At 39.7% G+C, this 22581-nt stretch overlaps 1 protein-coding gene across 2 annotated transcripts in view; it reads right to left on the bottom strand.

Annotated features, from left to right (window-relative positions):
* LOC124274238 overlaps positions 1–22581 on the bottom strand; it is a 42004-nt gene that overhangs the window by 5930 nt on the left and 13493 nt on the right. For both annotated transcript variants that reach the window (XM_046709579.1, XM_046709580.1), the window contains exons 4-8: positions 14582–14735; positions 13501–13848; positions 12731–13000; positions 11254–11504; positions 5809–5968 (exon numbers count right to left, since the gene is read on the bottom strand). In XM_046709579.1, coding sequence (XP_046565535.1) covers positions 5809–5968; positions 11254–11504; positions 12731–13000; positions 13501–13848; positions 14582–14735 — 1183 coding nt within the window. The remainder of the gene's footprint in view (positions 1–5808; positions 5969–11253; positions 11505–12730; positions 13001–13500; positions 13849–14581; positions 14736–22581) is intronic.

Genomic DNA, 22581 nt, shown 5'->3' with positions numbered 1-22581 from the left:
GCCACTTTTAGATGGTGATGAGAGATCTAGGTTATTGACCATCCAATACCGTGATCTCTGCATCGGAGAAAATGATTCCTCCATCATCCTCAAAACCATCATCATTAACAAATTGTAGATGCTCTTTCGACCGCGTGTAGCTGTCTGTATGTCCGATGAGGCTTGTGGCGATCTAGTTGACTTGTGCGCCGCTCTATGTGGAGATCTGACGGGTGATCGACCTGGTGATGAACGAAGTGGAGATCGTCTATGGGATGATTTTCTCGGAGACTTGTGAGGCGAACGTTGATAGCTTCGCGAAGCTCTTCTATAGTCCCTCGATGTCCTTCTAGATGATGAAGATCTGGAATCATATGTCCTTCGCGAATGCCTTCGCGAAGCTTCATTTGCGTCCGGTCCGGGGGATCGATGATATGACCTTCGCGAAGGCCTCCGTGATGTCTGATGGTCCGAGTCCATATCTAGAGATGAAATCGAAGATGGTGATGATCTATCCCGCCTTCGCGAAGGCCTTCGCGAAGGCTGTACATCTAGGTCCTTCGTCAAGGTGGTCCGGGACTTCCTTCGCGAAGGTGACATCGTCTTGGCTGCTACGTTGACAGGGGGTGCCTCTGGGGTGCTGTCTACGTTGGAGCCTTCGCGAAGGCTCGGACCCTGCTTCTGCAGTTTATAGTGGTCCTCCATGATGTTCATAATTTGCCGCATCATGTCTTCTGGGATGATCTGTGACGAAGTCGTCGGCGTCTTCTCTGCGATGGGGTCCACATCAATAACGTCCGACGTCAGTGTAGAGGCATCAGGCTGCATGGTGATCTCTGCAGAAGTCACAGTCGCTGACACCGGTCGCTTCTTGTGCCGTAAGTCGGGGATGATTATCGGCTGATCATCAAAGAGGCCCAATTCTGCTGCTGGAACGATCTCGGCTGAGAAAGTTCTCGCTGTCTTCGTAGATTTCCCTTTGGAAGTCTGCGCTGCCCTGGGGTCCTAAGTCTGCGTTGAGAAGACGTTGAGGCCCTCTTAGACTTGGTCTGCGATGACGGGATGTCTGGGGAGGCCGGTCGTTTCTTCGAGGTAACGGACTGCGCCCCACGCCTCTCTACCGCAGGGGTCTCTAGCAGCACACCAGGACGGGAGAGGGTCGATCGCTAGCAGCTGACTGGATGGAATATCTGGACTATCTGCCATGTTTTGCCCTTGTTTGCGTGACTCTATCTGCAGCACGCCTTAAGACGCATAAAGATGATATTTATTAAATGCAGAATGAGATAGATTAATGCAGTAACTGCAACGCGTGAATCAAACGCACACACGGCAGTAGCACAACTAGGGCATATTACATGCGGATCAGAGGCAGAAAACGTAATCTACAAATAGTACAGATTTTCATCAACGTAAAGCAAGCTGAACAATCACTTAATACACGCGGAATAAACAGTAGAAATACGATAAATAATCAATACAAATTAGTAAAGGATACTAGCTATACCTCTATAGTAACCTAAGAGAGGTAAAAACTAAGAAATTATCAAAGGATATGGTGTGTAAGGAGACACGAGGCGCTCTCACATCCTGCTCACTGGGCGAAGAAGGAGAGAGTGGAGCACATGGCCAGAGGGTGGCGACACCTTTCCCGCCAGGGGAAACAAAGGGGAGCAACTCGTGGTGAGTACCAATTAGTGATTTTATTTTGAAGGGAGCTTCAAATAAGGAGATACAAGTGTTCCACTATGTTCGCAAGAAGAAGAAGACAAGCAAAAGAGCATGAGTCAGGATAAGGAAAAATTTTGTCAGATTTTTCTTATTGACACTTTCCTTCATAAGTCCCCAAACATTTTCTATTGGATTTAGGTCAGGGCTATAGCTTGGCCAATCTAATAATGTCATATTTTGGGTCCGAAACCAGGCCTGTGAATGCTTTGAACGATGTTTTGGGTCGTTGTCCTGCTGGAAAATCAAAAAAATTTCCATAGGACACGTGAGCAGATGGAAGTAAATGTCCCTCGAGAATATCTGTGTACCGCTCACTGTTCATATTCCCTTCAAATACACAGAGGGGCGTTGCCCCTAACACAGATATGCCACCCCACATGTTAAATTTCGGACTGTACTTTGGGCGCTGATACAAAGGTTTTTCAGTTTGTTTGGTCCAGAATTTCAGTGTATTAGGAAACAGCCACACAGAACTTTCATCTGAGAAAATCACATTGACCCAGTTAATATTTCTATGCTGTAAGCACCAGTTCAACCTTCGCTCATTTTGTTCAGGTTTCATGATCGGTGATGGAATTCCTCGACTTTTCTGCCAACCCATTGCATGCAGCTCAGTTCTAATTGTCTCCACACATACAGCCACAGTTCCTCTATCAATCATATCCAGCCTTAAGTTTTCTAAACTCTGTTTGTTTTTAGAAACAAGAATACCAAGCAGCCTCCTGTCACCGACAGTCAATTTTCTGGGCCTACCTGCGCCTCCCTGGTGCTCAATGCCATATCCATTTGCAATATTTTTCAAAACATGATAAACAGTGGACAAAGGGATGCCTGTTCTACTTGAAATCACTTTAGCTGATCTGATGTCCTTGTTATAATACTCTAAAATCAACTTCCTCTTCTCTAAATCATCCATACTGAGGATCACTGAAAATGTCGTCTGTCGCAAGTAAACAAAGGGGGATAACTCTTCACAAACTAACGAAAAAGGATTAACGGAGTTGTCTCTCTTGAATGAAACCAAGCACTTGATAGCTGGTCAAGGTTGTTTATACTAGAAATCCAATTAAACATATTCCTAAAATTCTCAATAATTTCTGGTCATACTATAACATCGTATTTAAAGTCCATTAACATCATTCTCCCAAAAACAAAACAGTGGATAGTAAAACTGGCTTGACAATTATTTCACCATTATGGTGAGGTGAAATTGGGTTTTACGTCGTGCTTGAGAATATTTCTCTCACATGACGACATGCATGCATGTGTATGTGTATGTGCAGCTGCTTGTACTAGCCCAAACTGAAGCTGGTTTTATAGATGCTAGCCCACTGAGATACCATGCCGCAGTGAAGCATGAATACCCCACCCAGACACATTATACTGACTCCGAGCCGACCAGTCCTTGTTGTACCCATTAATGCCGAGCGCCAGGCAGGGACCAACAAGAACCATATTTTAACGTCTTTTGGTATGACGCAGTCGGGGATTGAACCCACGACCTTCTGCTCTCCGGGCGGACGCTCTAACATCACCTTTATGGTGACAAGTAAGCATATGTGTGTGGCTGCTGGCCCGACTTGTACTGAATCATAATTCCAGGCTATCAATACAATACATTGATGTAACAAGAGTCATCAGAAGATGACATATCCCCCCGGCCCCCACATCTTTGAAAGAACAAATCATCTGACAGTTACTTAAAGTCCAGCTTGATTTTCGACTAAGTGCAAATCGTTTCCATGGAAATCATGACAAAAATAAATGACAAAAATCTGCAAATAGCAAAAGGCACCACTTTGGGATCTGCCTCACATATCTGCCAAGTTTTGCTGAAAGATATTAAGAAGTTTTCGCGTTGTGCTCCGGAAACAAAACCCATCCCTTCCTTTTGAGACTAAGTTGAATCATTTCCATGGAAACCGAGAAAATAATAAATCACAAATATCTGCAAATAGCAAAAGGCATCACTTCAATATCTGCCTCACATATCTGCCAAGTTTTGCTGAAAGATATAGAGAGGTTTTGAGTTGTGCTCCGAAACGAAGCCCACCCTCACTTTTGGGACTAAGTCCGAATCGCTTCCATGGAAACCGGGAAAAATAAAATGCCAAAATCTGCAAATAGCAAAAGGCACAACTTTAGGATCTGTTTGATATATCTACCAAGTTTTGTTGAAAAATATTGAACGGTTCTTGAGTTATGCTCCGAAACGAAAGCAATCCTTACTTTTGAGACTAAGTTCAAAATGTTTCCATGGAAACCGGAAAAATAAAATGCCAAAAATCGGCAAATAGCAAAAGGCACAACTTTAGGATCTGTTTCATACATCTACCAAGTTTTGTTGAAAAATATGGAACGGTTCTTGAGTTATGCTCCGGAAACGAAGCCCACCCCTCACTTTTGGGACTAAGTCCGAATCGTTTCCATGGAAACCGGGAAAAATAAAAATGCCAAAAATCTGCAAATAGCAAAAGGCACCACTTTAGGATCTGTTTGATATATCTACCAAGTTTTGTTGAAAAATATTGAACGGTTCTTGAGTTATGCTCCAGAAACGAAAGCAATCCTTACTTTTTGAGACTAAGTTCAAAATGTTTCCATGGAAACCGGGAAAAATAAAAATGCCAAAAATCGGCAAATAGCAAAAGGCACAACTTTAGGATCTGTTTCATACATCTACCAAGTTTTGTTGAAAAATATGGAACGGTTCTTGAGTTATGCTCCGGAAACGAAGCCCACCCCTCACTTTTGGGACTAAGTCCAAATCGTTTCCATGGAAACCGGGAAAAATAAAAATGCCAAAAATCTGCAAATAGCAAAAGGCACAACTTTAGGATCTGTTTGATATATCTACCAAGTTTTGTTGAAAAATATTGAACGGTTCTTGAGTTATGCTCCAGAAACGAAAGCAATCCTTACTTTTTGAGACTAAGTTCAAAATGTTTCCATGGAAACCGGGAAAAATAAAAATGCCAAAAATCGGCAAATAGCAAAAGGCACAACTTTAGGATCTGTTTCATACATCTACCAAGTTTTGTTGAAAGATATTGAACGGTTCTTGAGTTATGCTCGAAACGAAGCCCCCCCTCACTTTTGGGACTAAGTCCAAATCGTTTCCATGGAAACCGGAAAAATAAAATGCCAAAATCTGTGAAATGCAAAAGGCACCACTTTAGGATCTGTTTGATATATCTACCAAGTTTTGTTGAAAAATATTGAACGGTTCTTGAGTTATGCTCCGAAAGGAAGCCCACCCTTCTTTTAAGACTAAGTCCAAAACGTTTCCATGGAAACCGAGAAAAATAAAAATGACAATTATCTGTAAATAGCAAAAGGCACCACCTTAGGTTATTTTTTACATATCTACCAATTTTGGTTAAAAAATATCGAACGGTCTTTGAGTTATGGTCCGGAAACAAAATGATTACGGACGGACGGACGGATGGACGGACAGACGGACGAGGCGACGACTATATCCCACCGCATTATATGCCGGTGGGATAAAAAGGGGAATAAAACAAACTCTTTGAGTTTACACAGGTTCTCTAGTATCTCCAGGTTGGCTATAAACAGAATCTTCAGAGTGCATACATATTTGTCCCCTACAATTTCCCATCATGTTGAAAGCTGGTATAGTTTGACAATCTGGAATTTAGCGCCATATAAATGGACATAATTATTATTATTATATTATTACATTATACCAAGAACAGCAATATTCCAGCAATATCACCGCAGGGGACACATGAAATGGGTTTCACACATTGTACTCATGTGGGGAATCAAACCCGGTTCTTCGGTGTGACGACCGAACGCTTTAAACAATAGGCCACCCCACCACCCCTATTGTTAAATCAAGACAACTGATACATATTTCTGACTCATAGAACTGTAATGTAAACAGTAAGAATCCACAATGATCTTAATCGATGCCTGTTTCATTTGCACTATGTTGTGATTGTCTCCTGTGTCCTGAGATTTGTGGTGGGGTTTATCATTAGAATTGATTATTGATTGATAACTGCATTCCGATTATATACCATGAGCAATAACCAGCATTATTAGTTAATTAATCAATTGTAAAAGAATGCTTACTTTTCTGAACCATCAAGGGTAGCAGATCAGCGACTTCAGTAAGAAAACGGACTTGGTCGTCATTAGTGGTCGTTGTTCTCTGCATAGCATGGATGAATGCTGCCAGTGATTCCTGAATTCGACCCAACTGCTTCAGGGCTTGACCTTTCCTCCAATAACCCTAGCAACACAACAAGGGCTTTATCTAGAATTGCATATGGTAAGGACTTCTGGAGTGAGTGAGTGAGTGAGTGAGTGAGTGAGTGAGTGAGTGAGTGAGGTGGTGAGGAGTGAGTGAGGAGAGGAGTGAGTGAGTGAGTGAGGAGTGAGGAGGAGGTGAGGAGTGAGTGAGGAGTGAGTGGAGTGAGTGAGTGAGTGAGTGAGTGGGGAGTGAGTGAGTGAGTGAGTGGTGGTGAGTGAGTGAGTGAGTGAGTGAGTGAGTGAGTGAGTGAGTGAGTGAGTGAGTGAGTGAGCGAGCGAGCGAGGTTTACAACAAGGGCTTTATCTAGAATTGCATATGGTAAGGACTTCTGGAGTGAGTGAGTGAGTGAGTGAGTGAGTGAGTGAGTGAGTGTGAGTGAGTGAGCGAGCGTTTACACAGCTTTTAGCAATATTCCAGCAATAACACGGTACCCATGTGCGGAAGAACATGGGTCTTCGCATGACGAGCAATGATTTTCATCCCTTGCGAACCTCTACTGACCCATGTGCTTCAGAGGCCGCCCAAAACACCAAATTCAGACAAGAGTCATCAGAAGATGACATATCCCCCCGGCCCCCACATCTTTGAAAGAACAAATCATCTGACAGTTACTTATAGTCCAGTTTGATTTTAGACAAAGTGCAAATCCATGGAAATCATGAAAAAAATAAATGACAAAAATCTGCAAATAGCAAAAGGCACCACTTTGGGATCTGACTCACATATACATCTAAACGTTAATTAAGCACCACCCACTTTTGTCAGAAAAGTTCAACATTCAAATCATGAAAAGTGCAATTTCCTGTCTGACTCAATGTAAAGAGGATTGATTGTGCTAAAGGGATGTCCTGCACTATCACTACACAGAAAACGAAGCCGATGATTATCTTTGATACCAATTGATTGGAGTTATGCGAATAAGCGTCAAAACGACCATTTCATTAGGCCTGAAAAGTATCACTGTCCAGTCCATACTGGTATCTGCAATGTCAAACGTTCAACTTAAATATGCTTGTTGTCATCATGGCTATCTCAAGAAACTGTTTAGTCAGTATCGGAGTATCCACCTCTAAACACTAATCACATTTTCAAGACGCTTTCTCATGCTTGAAATGAGACGCCTGATTCTAAGCATCGGGATTCTCTGCCACTCCTCCTCGTGAAGAGCCTGTTGCAGTTCATCCATATTCTGCACAGGAGGATCTCTGGTTCTCACTTGGTTTCAAGATAATCCCATAAATGCTCTATGGGATTAAAATCCGGCTTCTGGCTGGCCATGGAATAGTGTCAATAGCATTGTTCCTCAAATGATCAACTACTGCTCTGGCACGATGAGGCCTGGCGCTATCATCCATGAACAGGGGACGACTGGCAAGTGTGTGATTGTCAAAATGGGGTATTACGGCAACATCCAAGATGGCACGCTGATAACGTTGTCCGCTTAACGCTCCCGGTACTGTGATTAGGTCCAGCTTGCAGTCGAGGGACACACAACCCCACACCATCACTGAGCCACCGCCAAAGGGGACCGTTGGTTCAATCATTTCCGGGTTATAAGCTTCATTGCGCGCGGCGCCAGACAAGGCTGCGGCCGTCAGTGACGGCAACAGGTAACGACTTTCGTCCGACCAGTGGACTCTGCGCCAGTATCGGAGATTGTGGTTTTGCTCTTAACCTGCACCACGCCAGCGTATGCTTCGCATGTGTCTGTCAGTGAGAAATGGACGCCTGACTGGTCTACGTGCACGCTAATCCTGCAGCTCTTAACCTCTTTCGGACGGTATTCGTGGACAGTCTGGACGCCCACCGCCATTGTTCACGGAGGTCTTCAGCATGGGTCATTGGATTGCGCCTGGCTAAGTTTAATTAAGGCCCTGTCGCCTTGAGCACTAGTTTTTCTTGGACGCCCAGGTCTGGGTCAGTCTTTGACGCCTCCAGTTTGCACGCGTTTTGGTACCAGTCGGCTAACAATGGTGTGTTTGAGATTCAAATTGATACCAATTTGACGGCATGATAAACCGGTTTCATGCATGCCAATGATTCTCCATCGTAGGTTCTCGGATAGCCTACGCCTCGCATGTTGTATTGGAACAGTACAATAAGATCTGTTGCTTCAACGTTCAAATTTCAGCCACCAAGTATCAAACAACAATACTGTGTTTTCAGTCGAAAGACCCCGTGCATGTGTATCGAGCACGTGCATCTTCTGTATTGCGCAGTTGATGTCTGCGATACGTGTGATGCACGGGCAATACAGGCATATAGCATACTGTGAAATTTCATTATCCTTACTTGACACTAATTGATAATATTTACTTTTGAATTTGGTGGTGCTTAATTAACGTTTAGCTGTATATCTGCCAAGTTTTGCTGAAAGATATTAAGAAGTTTTCGCGTTGTGCTCCGGAAACAAAACCTACCCCTCCCTTTTGAGACTAAGTCTGAATCGTTTCCATGGAAACCGGGAAAAATAAAAATGCCAAGAATCTGCAAATAGCAAAAGACACCACTTAAGGTTCTGTTTGATTTATCTACCAAGTTTTGTTGAAATATATTGAACGGTCCAAATTGTTTCCATGGAATCTGAGAAAATAATACATCACAAAAATCTGCAAATAGCAAAAGGCACCACTTCAAGATCTGCCTCACATATCTGCCAAGTTTTGCTGAAAGATATTCAGAAGTTTTCCACTTGTGCTTCGGAAACGAAACCCACCCCTCATTTTTGGGACTAATTCTGAATCGTTTCCATGGGAACCGGGAAAAATAAAAATGCCAAGAATCTGCAAATAGCAAAAGACACCACTTAAGGTTCTGTTTGATTTATCTACCAAGTTTTGTTGAAATATATTGAACGGTTCTTGAGTTATACTCCGGAAACGAAGCCCACCCTCCTTTTTGGGATTAAGTCTGAATCGTTTCCATGAAAATCAGGAAAAATAAATATGCCAAAATTCTGCCAAATAACAAAAGGCACCACTTTGGGATCTGCCTCACATATCTGCCAAGTTTTGCTGAAAGATATTAAGAAGTTTTCCAGCTGTGCTCCGGAAAGGAAACCCACCCCTTCCTTTTGAGACTAAGTCCGAATCATTTCCATGGAAACCGAGAAAATAATAAATCACAAATATCTGCAAATATCAAAAGGCACCACTTCAAGATCTGCCTCACATATCTGCCAAGTTTTGCTGAAAGATATAGAGAAGTTTTCGAGTTGTGCTCCGGAAACGAAGCCCACCCTTTACTTTTGGGAATAAGTCCGAATCGTTTCCATGGAAACCGGGGAAAATAAAAATGACAAAAACCTGCAAATAGCAAAAGGCACAACTTTAGGATCTGTTTGATATATGTACCAACTTTTGTTCAAAATATTATAAGGTTTTTGAGTTGTGCTCCGGAAACGAAAGCAATCCTTACTTTTTGAGACTAAGTCCAAAATGTTTCCATGGAAACCAAGAAAAATAAAAATGACAAAAATCTGCAAATAGCAAAAGGCACCACTTAAGGTTCTGTTTGATATATCTACCAAGTTTTGTTGAAAAATATTGAACGGTTCTTGAGTTATGCTCCGGAAACGAAGCCCACCCCTCACTTTTGGGACTAAGTCCGAATCGTTTCCATGGAAACCGGGAAAATAAAATGCCAAAATCTGCAAATAGCAAAAGGCACAACTTTAGGATCTGTTTGATATATCTATCAAGTTTTGTTGAAAAATATTATACGGTTTTTGAGTTGTGCTCCGGAAACGAAAGCAATCCTTACTTTTTGAGACTAAGTCCAAAATGTTTCCATGGAAACCGGGAAAATTAAAATTCCCAAAAATCTGCAAATAGCAAAAGGCACCACTTAAGGTTCTGTTTAATATATCTACCTAGTCTTGTTGAAAAATATTGAACGGTTTTTGAGTTATGCTCCGGAAACTAAGCCCACCCTTCTTTAAGTCTAAGTCCAAAACGTTTCCATGGAAACCGAGAAAAATAAAAATGACAATAATCTGTAAATAGCAAAAGGCACCACCTTAGGTTATGTTTGACATATCTACCAATTTTGGTTGAAAAATATCGAACGGTCTTTGAGTTATGCTCCGGAAACAAAATGATTACAGACGGACGAGGCGACGACTATATCCCACCGCATTACATGCCGGTGGGATAAAAAAGACCTCAGTCTTTAAGCATTTTCGTGAATTCAAGGGCATTTTATAATTTTGCATTCAATGACAACTGAGTAAGAATCTAAATTCAAATGCTCCTTACTACAATAAACCAGATACCAGAAGGTTTTATATAGAAAGTACATTTTGTTATTTACTCATGTCAGTCCACAGTCAGGAAACAAAAAGGATTTGCCAGTCCAAGAACCAATCAGCAAGCTAAACCACTAAGATACCCTCTCCTCCTCTATAACAACATTCTACTATGCCACAAATTTACCCCTATGAGTATATTTCTGCTTAATATTCATCAGCCAAACTAAGTCCCTGTATGGCAGACCAACTTTGGATCGTGATGATCATATGACCCAAATTTTATTGTGAGCTGTTGTTCTGCTCTTTAGATGGTTTTATACATTTTGCTGTCTGGATTATTTAGAGCTTTGACATGTATGTCATTGTCTCCCCCCATGTGCAGTGAACCAGACTTGACAATATTCTCCACTTTGTTCTCACTAAATAGTGTTCCCTTGCATCTCTCCTTTAACAATCCGATCTATCCATATTGTTATTTACAGGACTTCAGCAAATATGGCACCATAGCGACAGAGCGTAATACTATGTCCCTACATATACCTGGCTTTTATGTGATGTGCACATGTAGAGAATGGACACAGAAAAAAATCACTTCTGGACACACAATATTATTCACTGTGCCTACAACACATCTATGACTTTGCTAAGTGTTTGGCTGTTTCTTTCTGAGCAGTCACATGCATCATTTCACCCATCAGTCCATATAATCAATGATTCATTCCAGGCTCTAAAGAAATTATCAAAACATACAGTTCTCTACACCGTTACTTCACAGGTCCTTTGTATTGCCTGCAAGGACCCTTATAACTGATAATTAGGGGTCCCCTAAATGTGAGTCGAGGTAAAACCCTGATATACATACTATGTTTCCAACTGCTCAAACAAATACACTGTAGTTCTTCACTTGTCTAAATAGACTAGTTTAAGCCCTACTTAATCATTATTATTCACCATAACATAACAGTATCGACATACCCAATAACAGGGATTTACTTTTAAAGCTGTTGGTACCTACCTTGGTAAATTTGGGATCACTAGCAAGAGTTTCTACAGCAGATCTCAGGGCATCAGTGTACATGCCTAAGCTGAAGTAGACAGCTGAACAGTTACTGTGAAGGACTGCCAAGTCTTGCTTCATATTGGGCATTGTCGAGGCTAAGGCGATTGCCTCATTGTACCATCCGATAGCATGGAAGTGGTCCTTGACTTGCTGGGCTTTGTTTCCTTGTTCTTTCAGACCAGCAATCTTCTTCCTTAAGGTACCCTCTGTAATTCGTAATGAGTGAGTGACAGAGGGAGTAAGGGAATGGGTGACAGAGGGAGTAAGGGAGTGAGTGGCAGGGGAGTAAGGGAATGAGTGACAGAGGGAGTAAGGGAGTGAGTGGCGGGGGAGTAAGGGAGTGAGTGACAGAGGGAGTAAGGGAGTGAGTGGCGGGGGAGTAAGGGAGTGAGTGGCAGAAGGAGTAAGGGAGTGAGTGGTGGGGGAGTAAAAGAGAGTGGTTTAGCATGCTTTTAAGTGAATGATTTAACATATAGGCTGCCCCACTGCCCCTATGGTTTTAACATATAGGATGCCCCACTACCCCTATGGTTTTAACATATAGGCTGCCCCACTGCCCCTATGGTTTTAACATATAGGCTGCCCCACCGCCCCTATGGTTTTAACATATAGGCTGCCCCACTGCCCCTATGGTTTTAACATACAGTGGAAACCGCCTAAGTAAAGACCGCTTAACTAAACAGACCTGATAAGTAAACACTTTTCTTTGGTCCCGGCAAATTTCTTCATTAATTATCACTATTAGAGTCTGGTTAACTAAACTCTGATAAGTAAACAATACCGCTTAACTAAACGTCTCTCACGGTCCCTAGAAGTAAATTACTTAACAAAAGATACTAGATAACTAAATTAGTGATCATCACATAATCCGACATGAGGGGCAGTCGTGTCAGTCTCCAGTCAAACAAACATCCTACTTACAGCTCGCTGGCATCAAGCAGTTGACAATACACTGACAACTGGAGGCCAGCCCTGATAAGTTGTTCATTGTTACATATGCATACATATACATGCATATGGTTGTCATTTGCAGGTTTTTATAAGTTTGGATAAGTAAAATACCTGATAAGTAAACACTTTTGGCGAGTCCCTTGAAATTTTACTTATCAGATCTCCACTGTATAGGCTGCCCCACTGCCCCTATGGTTTTAACATATAGGCTGCCCCACTGCCCCTATGGTTTTAACAAGCTGGAGGTTGGTTAGTTGTTTGTTGTTTGATGCCGCACTCAGCAATATTCCAGCTGTATAGCAGCGGTCTGTAAATAATCGAGCCTGGACCAGACATTCCAGTGATCAACAGCATTAGCATCGATCTACGCAATTGGGATACGATGATATGTCAACCAAGTATGCGAGTCTGACGAGCTGAAGATGCAAAGGTCACCTGAAAAACAGTATCAAATGTGTGCTCAGTCCTACATGACAGATACCTGAATTGCTAGCAGCCTGCCTCAGGTGAGCATACACCTGTGTTTTGGCGTCCAGGTAGTCAATAGGTTGTTTTCCACTTGAGTCAAGAACATCGACAGTTGCTCCGTAATTGAGCAGCAACTTGAGAAGGGCTTCTCCACTGAATGAATTTGTCTTCCCTGACTTCACCAGGACATGGAGCGGTGTGTCCCCATTCTTGTCCTTGTTGTCAATGTGCAGCCGGAACTTGGAGCTTGTTTCCATGACATACCTGAACAGCTCGTTGTTGCCTGATGAAGTCAAAGTTAATAATCAATGTCGCCACAAAGTACTTTTTAATGATGACCTAGAAAGATCTCTCTTCTCAAAAGGAAATGTTGCCAGTCTTTCCTGAATTTGACTAGCCTCAGATCTTGAAGACTATTGTTTAGGAATAACCCTAGATTTAACTTTCCTTGCTGGGTTTAAAAGTTAATTTGTGATATTCTAGTTTTTGACAGGATGGTGACGATATGGTCGAGACACTGCCGATGTGACTCTAAATCTTAACTCACTCACTCATAGAAATACACCACAGGAGTTGGCACACTTCAAATGCAAGGCACCTACCAAAGCATTTACATATGATAGTTAAGATTTTCAAATAATGTTGTTTGTTTGTTGTTTAACGCCACACTCAGCAATGGTCCAGCTATATGGTGGCAGTCTGTAAATAATCGAGTGATCAACGGCACAATCATCTGTCTACAACTGGGATATGTTGAAATGTCAACAAAGTCAGCGAGCATACCTGTTCTAATGGCCACTTCAACAGCAGTAATAGGCACTGGTTCTAAATAGTGAGCTGCAATAGTCTCTATGGCTGCACCCTTCTTCAGCAGACAGATAGCAAGCTTTATGCCCCAGGTCTTCAGCTCCACATCAGACAGGTGCTTGAGCAGCCCAGAGACAGTGATATCAGCAGTTGAAGCTTCAGAGGCAACACAATCCAGTGGACAGTCCTGCCCATTGGTGAGGCCCAGGATGAGCAGAGACACTGCCTGCCATCTGTCGCCCTTGGCTAGCTGCTTGAGGACACTGGACCAGAACTGGGGTGAGCTGGGGACGTCAACCTCGTTATAAACGCTGTCGTCTTCCACTAGAAAAGTTCATCAGAATCAACCAATAAACAGTCAGTTTATTTTAACATAACATTTTATACGGATGAGGTAACATTAAACCTCAGAAAAATCTATGGAAAATATCAAACGAACTGGGATTCATTTGTATGGCTGGATAATGAGATTGATTATCGGAAACATATTCAATAGGAAATAACATTAATGACTATCAATATGAAAATAGTGTCATCGATGATATCGTACATAAACTTTTGTAATGGAGTAAAGTTTTATATGAAATAAACTTTACTTGCACAAAACACAAAGAAGAAAATTAGGTTTTTATTCATGGGCTACTTCTAACTCCTGTTCAGGACGCTGTTTTGTTGTAACTCATGAATAAACATGTGACCACTCACCCGCGGTATGACATATATTCATTTCTTACACGCTTTTAAGACATTTTTGCTCACAGTTACTTCTCTGATATTTATCGATAATCGATCGATATTTAGTAAATGATTAATGTCTTCTTTGAGTGGCATTTTAGAAGTTGGGAAGTACAATATAGAACAAACTTTATGGATAACAACTTCTTTTTATTCTTGAGTGCGACGTTTCGATAGAGATTCTTGTACCGTTGTCAAGCATGTTCTATATAAATGATTAATGATCTCTATGATCTGTAACAATAGCCACCCCTATTCATTTGTGACATTTGTGACATAGGATTAAGGATGTGCATGAGGAAAGCACAATGGGAAACATTACCTCTGATGTCTGGGATGACGGAAGCCAGTTCAGCAAAGTAGGTGACCTTGTCATCGTCAGTTGCACACAGACGCTTAAGACCGTCCACCAGGAAGCCAAAGGAGTCCGCCAGCTTCCCACTTGCCCGCAACGCCTGAGCATAACGCAGGTTACTCTGTAACATGAAAATCTCTTCATCATACACTTAACACATAAACCCCATAAAACAGTAAAATATATGCAGTGTTTGCCCTTGACATAAAAATTTGGGAGTCATCATGACTAAATGGTGTCATGAGAGGAAGTCATGGACATGTTTTGGGGAGTCAACTTCAGTTTGGAACTTTCATCAAGACATCAACTGTGATAGTGTAATAGCGACAAAAAACAAGGTAAGGCAGGTCAGGTATGTAATCAGCACTGAGCAGTTAACTAGCAAACATTTAGTTTTAGAAGTATAGATTATCTGAACTAAGGGCCCAGTAGCATTGCATCAACAATGATGCAAGCTCATAAATTTACCGCATATTTGAGATAATTTGTGCGTCAAATACTCAGGTTTTCTGCATCATGGCAAACTCTGTATATGTTCATAGTAAGGGATTACTGTAGACCTTCGAGGCAGATATTCTGCCTAATATTCTACAAAAATGTCAGCAAACAGTTACAAACTGAAGAAGAAAATGATCAAATCCATTTGTTGTAACTAACATTATGTCTCTAGTGTTTCAATAATCACAGAACTACTACAAAGTAAGAAGCCAATAGAAATACAGATTCAACACGGCCGTACAATCATTTACAGTCATCCCTCACTGTAACACAGGTTTCTGGGTCTATGGATGACGCCCACATTATGATACACCCGCATTATACAAAACATCAAAAAAAGGCAAAATATTATCATATTTTTCTTGTGCATGGCATAACTGCTACATGTACCTTGTATATTGTACCCCGTCAAACTATGCCATATCGTTAGAGGTGAACAAACAAACTTTGTAAATGAAAACAGGAAACTTGCAATCAAACATCACTAGACATGATGACTGGGTTGTAGTCCCTGTTATGCTAGGCATTGGTTTACATGTAGAGTAAGATTACGGTGTGCATTTATAATGTCAACAAAGCTGGCAATAGCAATCAGCTGTGTACACATGTATTGCGCCAATCTAGCAGCAATTAACTATCCCTAAATATAACTTCAAAGAATTTCTATTACATGATCAGAATTTATATATAGCAATTATCTTAGCAGGGATAATAATACTGTCGTGTTAGTCTAATGCATTTTTTGTACAATTAACATAAGCGTAGGACTTTGGTACGCAGATGGATAAATATTAAGTAGGGCTGTAACTATGCTATTGATGGATTGCAATTGTTGAGTCTCTGATAGCAATCGATGGTAGAAACGAAAAACTATTGATGCATCAATAGTATGTGTGACTATCCATAGTTTAGTAACTGACTTCCGTTGATAAATGCGCAGCGCAAAATACAGGTAGTACCAGATTAGTTCACTCTGATTTTGCACTCAGCAATATTCCAGCTATATGGTGGCGGTCTGTAAATAATCGAGTCTGGACCAGACAATGCAGGGATCAACAGCATGAACATCGATCTACGCAATTGGGATACGATGAGATGTATCAACCCAGTCAGCGAGCCCGACCACCCGATCCTGTTAGTCGCCTAACTGAAGATCAATTCTAACCCGGACCATCACGGGTGACCTCATAAACAAACTTTATCTGGGTTTCAAGTTTCTTGTCAGTTATTAAAAGAGACTGATACTACTTAAGTTTGTTTTTATTTCATAATACATTCATTTGGGAAATGTCTTCAAATGAGACAATGCAAGGAGAAAAAAAATATTGCAATAGTTGGTCGCAGTAGACTATTGCTATCGCAACAGTTTTTCCCCCCTCAATAGTCACCCCTAATTTTAAATATGAGACAGCTTGCCAAGTCACCATTGACTTCTGCGGTAAATGCCACTTTGATAACAAAAACAAAATGTTGGCAATTATTTGTCAAATATAAGTTTCAACAAGTCAATAATGTAGGTCTCAGGGTCATCGGATGATACAGCTGTAATCAGATTGTGATTGCTGAGGACAGTGTAAAATGGTGCTATCTCGGTGTGGGTGATAAGTTGGTAGCATATAGGGAGAGGCGAAATAAGCATGTCATTTCAGACATTTTCATCAATGTTACTGTAAACAGTTATTACTTTATCAAAAATGGGACTCAATTAAATCCAATGAAATGACGTGTAGGAAGATCATTGTATTCCTTGTTTTCAGACATGTGTTTGCAGATGGTAGTGTTGACTTGCATCATAATGAGGTGTTTTGCACAACGCAAACATTGTGAACACTTGGATGAAGGCTTATCTTTAAGAAAAAGTTATATTTTATAAGTTAGTACAATGTTCCGCTGTTCGAGTAATCAACAAAACACTGAATGTTCTTCTCAAGCATCTGAAAACCTATAACACAAGGATACACAATGAACACTTTATATTACTGGGGTGGTGGGGTAGCCTAGTGGTTAAAGTGTTCGCTCGACACACTGAAGACCCGGGTTCGATTCCCTACATGGGTACAATGTGTGAAGCCCATGATATTGCTGGAATATTGCTAAAAGTGGCGTAAAACCATACACACTCACTCACTCACTTTATATTACCATCTGCATTGAAGTTTACTGGTTAATCCTTACATGATAAAGCTGAGCACAACAGTAGATTTGTTGATTACTATTTCTGTTGACGTGAAGATGCTTGGATCACGATTTTTTTTATTATCCCGCACTTTAACCAAGACTGTGGCATCACAAAGGGCATTATTGCAAGGGATGACTGTACTATCTGGCTGATGTTTTTGGTTGTGTTGGGAATTGGTTAAAATCTTATAATTGATGATTAGTTCATTACAACCGATCAATCATCGAAAAAAAAAAATTGGTTAGCGTCATTTATGAAATTTGTTAATGCACATAAAAATAAGGAAAAACACGTAGTTCTTTTGGGGTTTTTTTGCAAAATTTCACATCTTTAAAGGATGACTAGTATGTTAGGAACATAAATTTCTTGGAGTCTTTAAGATAAATTCAATCATGAGTTGAAACGAGCTTGTAGTGCTTATGAAATGTAACAGACAAAACCAACCTTGTGAAAAATATTGTTAATGAAAACAAGTGTTCCAGAATTGTTTGTGTTCGATTATGAGAAAACATGATGGATTGCTTGGTCGTTTAGTCACTGCGACCAATCTTCGATTATTTCAATTAATCGGACCACCACTAGTTTTTGGTGCCAAATTCTAGTGTTTTCCAGAACCATTTCATCCGTTCCTCTGTTTGGGACATAAAGAGTTACATCATGATTGTTGCAGCAGACAACATTGTTTATTGATATTCAAAGGGACATAGCTCTTATTCTAACAGACTTGTTATTTCAAAGATTATCATCGTTAGGGATCTGTCTTCTGAAGTTCCCACTGTGATGTTGCTGGAATATTGCTATAAGCAGCGTAAAACCATACTCTCACTAAGGATATATTTTTAGGATCAATAAATTTTCCACTTCAAAGAATAACAAGTGTTCGCCACTGATATGACAATGTCCCCCGCCGTTAAAGAGTGGAATATTTATAACATATTTACTACTTTATATTTTTGGTCACATACAAGATGCCTGAAACTAATGATGTCTGCATAATCACCCAATATAGGCTGTCGACAAAATTGAAGACATTGGGTGCAATGTTTTATGAGATATCCCGTTTACATAAGTTTGAAAAGTAGTCAAAGTGTCGTGGTGATCTTGAAGATCAGGTCAAAGTCACCCAAATCAACTGGTGTCTGTGTAATTCCCAAATGTAGGCTGTCACCAAATTTGAAGATATTGGATACAACAGTGCAGGGGTGGAAATAACCCATTGCCCTACGTCCGAGTCCAGTGTTTTTTTCTGTCGGGCAAGCAAATTTGTATATCACGCTGTACCGGAGTCAGTTGACTTTCCAATGTTAATAATGTTATTTATTTAAAAAATCAACAAGAAAATGGGCCATATAGTGGAAAAGTTATTAGGGCAAGTGATTTTACATGTGTCACTGTACCAGAGTACACCAGCAATTTTAAAGTTATTTCCACCCCTGCAGTGCATGAGATATCACGTTAACAACAGTTTGAAAACTGTTCAAAGTGTCATGGTGACCTTGAAAATAAGGTCAGGGTCACCCAAATCGTCTGGTGGCTGCGTAATCCCCAATGCAGGCTGTCAACAAATGTGAAGACATTGGGTACAACAGTTCATGAGATATCGTGTTAACAAGAGTTTGAAAAGTGGTCAAAGTGTCATGGTGACCTTGAAAATAAGGTCTAGGTCACCCAAATCGACTGGTGTCTGGGTAATCCTCCAATGTAGACTGTCACCAAATCTGAAGACATTGGGTACAACATTTCATGAGATATCGCGTTAACAAGAATCGGGACATATGTACGGACGCTGCTGAATACATAGTCCCCCTTTCCACGTTGAGGCAGGGAAATTATTTTTTAGCATATCCACATAAACCTTTGACACATATAATTTTCCATGATAAAACCAGTTCAAGTGAGTTTGATTTACCGGGTACACATCAAAAGTTTGCAAACTGTCAAGGTAGTCCAAACTAACTGTTTGGACAGGTTAATAGGATTCATACTACCCTTGAAACCTGAGAGTACAATTTTACAAATGTCATCTATTTATCTAAAGGGTAAAGAGTATTTTTGCCGATGGTCGAAATCAATGTATATGTATATGCATATGTAATGTGCAGTCGATGTTATGTACCGAAGAATAATGATTTAAACATTTCCTCTATATTACTACATAATTTTACATTTGATTTAATGATACATATACTGAATTCTGTTCTTAACCACTAAAATGAACATTGACTACCAGTTAATCTGATATTTCACTTAATTATTTACTGAGCATAATTGGGCATTGTGACCTTCGGTAATTGTACATTGGACAAATGAAACTAACCTGCACTGTGAATAAGGAAGCTGTGCAATGTCTGTCAGGAAAAAGATACTCAAATCACGGCAAGTTATATTGTTTAAATGTTTCAGTAACATAATGCCTCCACTGTTTTGAATACATGTTGAGAAGGTTCCTCGCCACTTTTAAATTCATCTATGTTTATTCAACCTTGACATTTAATAAAAAATAATACATAAATATTATTTCATAGTTGAACCATGACATAGTTTGAACTTTGATATATGATCTTGATTCTCACCATTGGTACATAATTTAAGTATGAATAACAAAAATGTAATTTTTAGAGTAAAATTGATATTTTATACTTATCCTGACTCATGCTCTTTTTTGCTTGTCTTCTTCTTCTTGCGAACATAGTGGAAACACTTGTATCTCCCTAATTGAAGCTCCCTTCAATGTAAAATCACTAATTAGTACTCACCACGAGTTACCTCCCTTCCACAAGCGCTGGAACGAGGGCGCCACCTCCACCCATGTGCCTCACTCTCTCCTCATATACTGAGCCCAACATTTGAATTTACAGGGAAATCCAAAGTGTTATGTGGGGAGGATGGGAGGGCTTACCTCATGAGTCAGGATAAGCATAAAATATCAATTTTACTCTAAAAATTACATATTTTTCCTTACTCTAAAAATTACATATTTTTCCTTATCCTGACTCATGCTCTTTTTGCTTGTAGAATCCTATGGACAAAGGAGGTGGGAATATATAATACTTTGGATTTTAATAATTAGTGATTTGAACTGTGATGATTGTAATAACCCTATGGGAACTTCATAAAGGTACTGAACTGATGAATTCCTGCTGCTAACTTATCAGCTGCCATATAAAGGTTATTACAATGTACTTATTACAATGTACTTATTATGATAAAGTATATATAACATTAATACAATGCTTAAGATTAATAGGCTTAAGCTTGTTAATATGTTAGTATAAACTCCTTAGAGTTTGTTAGCTAAATTACTTTAAGATATAAACATAGTACTAAGCTTAAGATATGATTAAACTTAAGCTAATTTAAGATATGAATAAGCTGTAGCTACATATATAATAGCAAACTCTGTAGACTTTGTTAGCTAATATATTTTTACAATATGAGTATAGTACTGTGCTTAAGATATAATTAACTTAAGCTACATATACAATAGCCAAAAACTCTGTAGAGTTTATTAGCTAATAGACTTATAATGTAACCATAGTACTAAGCTTAAGATATGATTAGACTTAAGCTAAATGTATATAGCAAAAAACTCCTTAGAGTTTATTAACTAATATACTTTTTATGTTATAAACATAGTACTGAGCTTAAGATATGATTAAACTTAAGCTATATATATAAAAGCAAAACTCCTCAGAGAGTTTGTTAGCTAATACATTTTATAAATAACCATACTGCTTAAGATATGATGAATAAGCTAATTATATAATAGCAAAAAACCCTTTAGAGTTTGTTAGCTAGAATACTTATATGATATAAAATATTGCTTAATGAAAACTTAAGCTAAATATATAATAGCAGCAAAGTCTTTTAGAGTTTGATAGCTAATATACCTATATGATATAAACATGGAGTTTGTACTAATACATGCTTAAAGCTTAAGATATGAATAAGCTTAGAAGTTACATATATAACAGCATATAAAACTCCGTGAGAGTTTGTTAGCTAATACATGTTATAATGTAACCATAATGCTTAAGATATGATGAAACTTAAGCCAAATAGCAAAAACTCTTTAGAGTTTGTTAGCTAATATACTTATATGATATAGACATAGTACTGAGCTTAAGATATGAATAAGCTTAAGCTACCTATATCATAGCAAAAACTCCGTAGAGTTTGTAAGCTAATATATTTTTACAATATGAGTATAGTACTATGCTTAAGATATAATTAACTTAAGCTACGTATATAATAGCCAAAAAACTCTGTAGAGTTTGTTAGCTAATGCATTTATAATGTAACCATAGTACTACGCTTAAGATATGATTAACTTTAGGTAAATATATAATAACAAACTCTGTAGAGTTGTTAACTTATATATTGTATGATGTAATAATCATAGTACTGTGATGATAAAAGGAACTTAAGCAAATTATATATAGCATGTAGCTATTTAGTACTGTTATAAGATAAGTAGAAATCTGTAAGATTGACTTATCTTCTCGAGAACTGTCAACTGTTGTGCGAGGACCATGGGACCGAATTGGTGGATACCTGAGGCGATCCTCGGCGGTGATATCTCTCAGATAATGGTTGGCAACCACCATATCAGATCTCAGAAATAACCCCTCCATAATTTCAAATAACATTTGTGTAGATCAATTGTAGAAGTTTAGCTCTAATATCATGAGTATTAGAAGCTCATGGAGGGATCGGATCGGGTCCATCAGTCTTGTAGGCACGTAGTATGACAGTTCTGATCAAAAGGAGATGGTAGTACATGAGACTTCAGTCTGCGTAACTTGATGATAGAGGAAATAATCTGATGCATTTTTTCCCTCCTGTTTGGTTCGGTGGAGATAAATTTACAGTGCTCTTGCTGGCCATCATTGATAGAATCATCGTATCATGAAGTCCAAGTATGTCATCCAAGCGTGTTCATAAACCTCACTTGTGAGGTGTTGGAGCACTATATACAGATCCCCAAGTTGGGCGTGAAACTTCCGTTTTAATCCTCCAATCAGAAAGCTTAAGTAGGTTTACTAATCATCTAGTTGTGTTAGTAGCTTGATGATGAAATTCAGCTGTAGTCTGAGGCGCTGTGGATTTAGATCCACTTGTATCCCGTCGTCTAGGTAAATTAAGCTGCGAAGTCCTTGGCGATGTAGGTGCACAACCAGGTGTGTCTGTCCTCGTTGAACTTCATGTAAATTAAGCCTGACTGCCGTGCCTCGTCCTAACTTGACAGGAGGCGGGTCTCTAACCTGAAGAAAGCAGCCCAATCATGAAG

Source organism: Haliotis rubra, unplaced genomic scaffold, assembly GCF_003918875.1.
Source record: "Haliotis rubra isolate DU_JTF1 unplaced genomic scaffold, ASM391887v1 Scf189, whole genome shotgun sequence".
Lineage (NCBI taxonomy): Eukaryota > Metazoa > Mollusca > Gastropoda > Lepetellida > Haliotidae > Haliotis > Haliotis rubra.
Note: the sequence above shows the minus strand (reverse complement) of the source record. Positions and strands in the feature narration are given on the sequence as shown.